Source organism: Cyprinodon variegatus, unplaced genomic scaffold (assembly GCF_000732505.1).
Source record: "Cyprinodon variegatus isolate N-32 unplaced genomic scaffold, C_variegatus-1.0 Scaffold551, whole genome shotgun sequence".
Lineage (NCBI taxonomy): Eukaryota > Metazoa > Chordata > Actinopteri > Cyprinodontiformes > Cyprinodontidae > Cyprinodon > Cyprinodon variegatus.
Window position 1 is genome coordinate 219,368 of NW_015151004.1, and position 7,803 is coordinate 227,170.

Here is a 7,803-nt window from a genome sequence, read left to right on the forward strand (position 1 = left end):
TGGAAACATTTTTAGTGCTTGTGGTTAGACCTCTGTTAAACCTGTAACTAAATCAGAAGTGAAAATGTTGGTTCACTTAACACCCCTGATTCTCAGCCCCCACAGTTCAAAACCAACAAAAATGTCAGGTATGCATCAAGCAGCAGAGAACTCGAGAGTGACACGTGGATGCTATGGAGGAAGGGGGGAAAAAACAGAAGATATTAAGAACGACCCCCTTCAGATACATGCAGATGCATTTGCTGTTTATCCCTGCGATCTTCAGTGCACGTGCCTGCATTGATAGCACCATGAGGGAACAGAAAAGTCACAAGGAAAGGCATTGTGAATTCTCAAACTCTGGATTTTCCCTCCTAATCAGGGATTGTCCGATGACTGTAGTGTGTCTCACGCGTCCTGAACTGGGTGCTGCACTAGTGGTCACACTGCAAAAAGAATCTTAAAATGAGTTAAAAATCCTTAAAATGTGTATTTACCCTAGATTTGACTGGGTAATCAGTGTATTTAGCATTAAAATAAGATAATTAGATACTATGTGCTTGAAATAAGAGACTACAGTTGTGTTTTACTTATTTTAAATGTAAATTGACTGATTCCGATGGCAAAGTGTCTCACTTATCTGCTGGTCAATTTAAGAACAAATGCAGTTAATTTATGAAAGAAACATATATATATATNTTTTTTTTTTTTTTCTTATAGTTGAGTTTCTCTCTTCCACTCTGATGTGGACTACTTCCTATCTTGATCTAGTTGAAAAACTTGAAAAACAGTTTTTGGGGTAATAAAAATGATTGCAGCTCACAGAAAAACTCGTGTCAGAGTGGAAACCAACGAGATATTGTTCACATGAAATTAAGAAAAAAAAAAAGTTTGGGAGGGTTTGTTGATTCAGTTTTTGGATTCAAATAGAATCGACTCTATATGGTCAGTAACCAAGAGTCAAACCATAAACATGCACAGCTCAGCCTTTTATGTTGCCTGTTTTAATGCATTTTTCATTCCTCTTTCAGAGCCAAAGAAAACAAACAAACAAAAAAATTAATAAATTACAGTATTTTGCAGTAGATCTGGAAAACAAACTGCTACCAGTCCACAAGATGGCAGTATTGTCTTTGTTTTTGGAAAATCAATTTACTCAAACATATCAGTTCACACAAGGTCCTATGTATAGATACACAGCTGTATAATAAGCACTCACACACCCACACAAAACACACGCCTGTGTTGGTGTGCGTGTGTGTATATATATATATATATATATATATATACACACACGCACACCAACACAGGCGTGTGTTTTGTGTGGGTGTGTGAGTGCTTATTATACAGCTGTGTATCTATACATAGGACCTTGTGTGAACTGATATGTTTGAGTAAATTGATTTTCCAAAAACAAAGACAATACTGCCATCTTGTGGACTGGTAGCAGTTTGTTTTCCAGATCTACTGCAAAATACTGTAATTTATTAATTTTTTTGTTTGTTTGTTTTCTTTGGCTCTGAAAGAGGAATGAAAAATGCATTAAAACAGGCAACATAAAAGGCTGAGCTGTGCATGTTTATGGTTTGACTCTTGGTTACTGACCATATAGAGTCGATTCTATTTGAATCCAAAAACTGAATCAACAAACCCTCCCAAACTTTTTTTTTTTCTTAATTTCATGTGAACAATATCTCGTTGGTTTCCACTCTGACACGAGTTTTTCTGTGAGCTGCAATCATTTTTATTACCCCAAAAACTGTTTTTCAAGTTTTTCAACTAGATCAAGATAGGAAGTAGTCCACATCAGAGTGGAAGAGAGAAACTCAACTATAAGAAAAAAAAAAAAAAAAGAATATAAAAAGATGTAAAATGCAATTAGTTTGATATTAAGTAATATGTACTAAATTTAATTAAGAAAAAAACAAATTGAGTGGAAACTTTCATCAGTACCATAAAATATTCGTGTATTATATATCTCATTGTAACATAAGAAAGTAAGGTGAGGAATTATCTAATGTATTTATTTATTCAACAATCAACGTTGATTTGATCAGTTTTCCTTCATATTTGCCTTTAAAAGGGATGCTAAACCAAAAATAGACACCAAAAAACAGCACCTGTGACCGCTATCTCAATAGAGGAAAACTGTGGAAGAAAACACCCCAACAACATGATGCTGCCATTACTATGAAATACATGTTTCCTTTTGCATTAGATTGTATTTAGGGGTATGAGAGAAAACAGGGCTAAATCATTTTCTGCAAATTTCTTTTGTGTTGTAATTTCCTCAATAACTACCAAACAATAGAAGAAAATTAACAGTTAAAAGACTTCTAAATATGCATAAAACAGCTTTAATAATTATAACAACAAATAAAACAACTACAATGATAATAATAATAATAATAATAATAATAATAAATCCAGCTTAAATTAATCTGGGGGGGTGAGCCCATAATAACAAAGGATTCAATAAACAACAGCATGGATTATCCATATCACGCTGGAAACATGACTCAAAAATCTGGTCCACCTCTTTAATTACCAATTTTATGAGCATGATGGATTATTAACAGTGTTCCAGTTTTGTTATCTGGGCTAAGAACCATGTTAGGCTGTCAGTGGGCGGTGGTGTCTGTCAGTATTGTGCTGTGGGAGCTGGCGTTCTGGAGTACTACTTACCTCACAAGCTGACAGTTAGAGATGAGACGTCTCCATTCTGCTCTGCTGTAATGATGTACTGTCAGACGTACAAACGTCATTAAAATAAAAATCTGCCTTTTTTGACAATTTGGATATTCGAAAGACATTCACATGTAGTGTCAGTTTGGGTGTTTTCTTGTTACGTAAATCAGTATTGTTTTCTTTAGTGTTTTACACTCATAAAGAAATGTGGGTTTTCCATCATTTTAAAATATTTAAGTCATTTTGCTGATTTGAAATCTTTTTGGCTTCTTTTCTAGTTCTACCTGAACTCAAATCCTAAATAAACAAGCTCAGGTATGAAATGAAAACCCTCCACAGCTCTTTAAAAGCCTGTTTTTATTATTTAAAATCCTGAGAAGTGATGTATCTATTGTAATAAATACTGATTAATCCAACTAGAAAACAAACCAGTGAAAGAAATCTAAAATGGTATCATAATTAATCAGAATTAGGGTTCAGTATATACACCTAATATCAGTAATAATGCGTCTGATTAAAACTTTTCAACATTTTCTTCAAATTAAGTTAGTTGTTTTCCCAGAGGACTGAAGGTAAAGCTGGATTTAATGTTTCGTTTATATTAAAACAACAATAAATTCAGGTATAAATCAAAATAACGTAAGAATAACTTCATTAGACAAAATGTCAAATGGCAGAGAATGTAACCTTTTATTTTTAAATACTTGAAATAGCATTCTGATTCAGAGAACCTTTGCAAGATATAGTGAGAAATCGTATTGAGTCAAGATGTGGGATGCTTCTACTGATAAAAATGTGAAAAAAGAAAATGCTGAAATTAAACCCTAACACAAATTCAGTATAATAAGGTACACACTTTATTGCATCTATTTCTACGTCCCTCGCAACAGACATAGGATAAATTTTACATTATATATGAAAAAAACGATTTAACATCAATCTCATTTTGAGGATATATCTGTAGTCATATGTAATAAATTAGAGTAAATGTTCTGATGGGGTTCGTTTGTCAGATTAAAAGTGCTTTTTAAAAGCAACCTTCAAGCAGGTGTTTTACATAAAATTTTCATTAAACATTCAGAGCATTTTAGAGGCAGCATATCATTGATCACAGAACGGTTGGATGGTCACTGTTTAGCTGTGATAGCCTCTATGCTGAGCTGTTGTCAGATAACTTCATGACCGTTAGATGATGCAGAGCTTGGTCCTTTTAAGCTTAAATGACAAAGCCACCAACAGTACAGACTGTTTTTTTTTTTTTTTATCTCATATGTGTTGCTCCAGGCTTCTGTTGTAATAAAAAAAAAAACACATTTCAACCTGAAAAGCACTCTGAGAGCGCAGACCCTCGCCAAGCAGCTATCTTCGCCCCAAATTGTGACTTAAATTAAAAGACTTGCATGATTTGGATAATTACCAAACCTAAATGAATTGTTCTTTGGCATGAAGTGCATCTCTGATATAATATTTCCATAAAATCCATTAATAAGTTTTCAATTGATCCTGCAACCCAACAATGTTCCCTTTTTCTTGTTATTTTATCTTCAGTAAAATACATCTGGATTTTATGAGTCTGATGCTGAGGCTGTCTATGGTCACTGCTGCCACCTTCTGGTTAAATCTGGAACTGCTTTTTCTGCCAAATCCCCCATCTCACAATGTTAGAAAACCTTTTTTAAATTCCTGTATCCTGATTATGATCTGGATCATCACCAAAATTGAATGGATTGTACTTAAGCATGTGGGAGACCACTGCTAAAAATGTAATTAAAACCTGTCCTTAACTTTTCAAGTTGTCCCGTACACAGACAGACAAACACACACAAACTCTGGAAGTAATAAGACATTCATAACAGCACATTTAAGGCTTTGACATATCTGTTTTTAATTAATCAATCTCTGCAATGTGGTTCAGCACCAGACTTCATTTATTGAAATTAATTAGGATCTGAATAATAATCTAATATCACTGACATATATTCAGCTCCTAATGTATGAACTGTTTTGATTCTAGGAAGTTATATTATGTATTTTTTTTTTTACAGATTTGTTCAGTTCTTCATTGGGGTGAAGAAACTGTTGCATTTGCTAATAATTGAGATTCTAACTAGAAGCTATATCAGGCAATAATTATATAAGTATTTTCTTAATTTGATGCATTTGGACATTTAAAAGTAACACAGACATAAATGGAGTCTGTACTACAGTGACTTTTAGTGAAATATACTCTAATAGATTCTATCAGTGTAATTTCCACAAGATCTTACCTAGAGATGGTGATCTGATTGAGGAGATAAGTGACGTGTTTTTTCCCCTGACATAAAAGCTGAAGCCTTGTCCATGCTAGGAAACAAGGCCATTTCAAACACTGTGCATCAACAGAAGAACTAATTAAGTAGAGATTGGAATAGTTTTAAAACGACAGTGCTGTACCTATTGTTTGAAAGTGACTCATAACAAAATAGAGCTGAAGCATCACTGCATGTCCACAGCAGTGAGGTTAGGACTGCTGAGGAGGTTGTTCTGGCACAGAAACCCCCGCTGCACTCAGAATGGATTCATTGTGCAGCAGGCGGACAGAGTCCCTGACCTCAGGGCAGTGTGCTCACACAGTGACACGGGCTCTTTGTTTCCACTGACAAAGCCAGCCTTCGCATCAATCACACTGCGAAACAGAGCTAGATCTTTAAACAAGCGGACGAGCCAACATGGCCGACGGTGACGCCGGTCAAACGCTCTCGACTCGATGTAAAACCTGTTAAAACTCATCTCATGACAAAAAAAACAAAAACAAAGCAAACATTGGTTAAACTCAGACTCAACGATTTATTTTAATTTTACCAAAACAATAGAAAATGTTTAAAAGAAAGGCTTGATAAGTTAATAAATAAATACATAAGTAAAAAACTCTTTACAAATGTTAAAAATGTAAGTTTTTAGGTCCTTAAACAGACTTAGTGTCATCACTCTTTACCCATTTTCATAAGATTACCCACAACACAGACCGTTTTCATGTCGACAGAAAACAACAGTAACAAACAATCCTTACAACCTCACTTATTTTTTTAGCTAAATGTTAGCCTAGCCTGTTGCTAAAAGAGGATTTCAGAGCCACAATGCAATCTGCTCAGTGCTTCCAGACAGAAAGTGCAACACAAGTCTTAACATGTAATATTAAACACGTTAACATACAGCATGCATATTGAACCGTATGTGGGGGGAGGGGTATAAGTGACCAGCCCTTTGGCGCAGCCAGGTGGATCCATGACATCAGTGCTAACAGACGTAGACGGAGCGGCTCTTAAACTGTCCAAAGGGACATCGGCCACATCTGGCACCGGCTGTATAGGTGGTTTAGGCACTGAGTGTGGTCTATCTGAGGCACAGGAGAGCAACGCCGGATTTTCCTTGTATAGAATATAGCTGAGGTCGCTATGGCAACCGACAATCGCTTACTTTTATTGACTTAAATCTGCCCGACTTCATGCATTTAAAAGGTGCTTAATAATATCACAGATTCAGAGATGGGTTTCTAAATTCACATTGTTGCGACATGCCTGTCCTCTTCAACTAGCCCAAAATACAGCGACGCTGCCCCATTAGAAGCCGTGTTATACACAAACCAAAACAGCTTGGTGAAACTAAATCTTTTTCTTTCCTTTACAGATGGAAAAAAAAAAACACTTAAACAGTCCTTTCTTCAGAAGAGTTAGGTTGCAGTGACGATAGCCGGAACGGTGATGGTGTTCCCAGCCAAAGGATTCTCATTCTCCACCTGATAGGTCACATCAGGGCAGGGCGACGCCCCCTCCTGTCCGTCTGGTGATGTGATTGGCTCGTTTTTCCCTTCCTGAGATTGTAACTGGTTAAAGGTCCTCTCTGCTTCTTCAGACAGCCGGTTCTCCTCCTTCTCTTCTTCTTTCTACACAAGAAGGAACATATGGTGGAACATTAGAGGGCTAAAAACACAAAATGAAGACAGCATTTATTCAAAGTACCCAACATCTCACCTCCTTCTTTATCCTGTTGTATTCATCAATGGCATATTGGTACTTAGCAGATGTTATTCCAAACAGGGACGCCATCCTCTCCCCAAGATAGTCACATGCTGCAACATAAAACAGCCATCTGTCCTTACTTTTTCAATAAATGTAACTATAATATTATTTATAATTTATCTAACTAAAGGAAACATAAATGTACAATTTGCTTTTCTGTCATAGCAGTTATAGCTTAGTACTTCTGTTATCAACCAACTCTTCAGAACACAACAATCCTATTTGCCAATAATTCTATGAAATGCGTTTTAGGTTCTCTTCCATAGAGATTACTTTTGGACTTGTCTTTCCATTAACAATCAAATTAAGCAAATTGTAATTACAAAAATGTATTTTCTAAAATGGAAACACTGAAAAAAAAAAAGCTATTTTTTTTTAAATTAATGGGGTGTTTCGTTTTAGTCGCATCGTACATATACATCGCAAAACTGCAGTGGAAATACTTTTTTCTTGCATCCCACGAGTAACGACATCAGCAACTGGACCTCACTGCCTTGTAAAAAGATGAAGAAGAAGACCGGAAGTAGTTGGAGGAAGATGGTGCTGCATATTTGGATTCATGAGCAGACTGTGTATTTCTTATATGGAGTTTGCGACAATGGGCGTGATGAGAACTAGGGCCGTTGCTGTAAAACACCATGTTTTTAGATCTGTTACCGTTTAAAAAGTTAAGAGTTATCACGTCAACAACTGTATTCATTGCAGCTTTCATTTAATTTCTCGTTTAATAGTAATACCACAATTGCATAATTTAAATTTTTAGAAATTAGCACAATATCTAGAGATTTTTCTGGATTATAATTTGCACCAGCCATAAAATGCATAATAAAGAAGGGTAAAATATATATAAGTCGCACAGGAGTAAAAGTCGCATTTTTGGGGGAAATTTATTTGATAAAATCCAACTCTAAGAACAGATATGTCATCTTGAAAGGCAATTCAGAATAAAAATAGAATAGAGGCAACGTTACATGTCCCATAAACAACAAACTGAGAACATGCCTGCTATGTTAACTTAACATATCAAGAGTTATTCAGATAACTATGGCATAAATAACAAGTTTATCAAACCATACGT

General features: G+C 35.5%; 1 protein-coding gene across 1 annotated transcript in view; it reads right to left on the reverse strand.

Annotated features, from left to right (window-relative positions):
• Positions 1–5,459: 5,459 nt before the first annotated feature.
• The window catches only part of LOC107095482 (protein FAM177A1-like), a 5,640-nt gene continuing 3,296 nt past the window's right edge, over positions 5,460–7,803 (reverse strand). The window contains exons 3-5 of the mRNA XM_015391599.1: positions 7,075–7,090; positions 6,678–6,795; positions 5,460–6,589 (exon numbers count right to left, since the gene is read on the reverse strand). Of these exons, the coding sequence (XP_015247085.1) occupies positions 6,377–6,589; positions 6,678–6,795; positions 7,075–7,090 (347 nt within the window). The 3' untranslated portion in view covers positions 5,460–6,376. The remainder of the gene's footprint in view (positions 6,590–6,677; positions 6,796–7,074; positions 7,091–7,803) is intronic.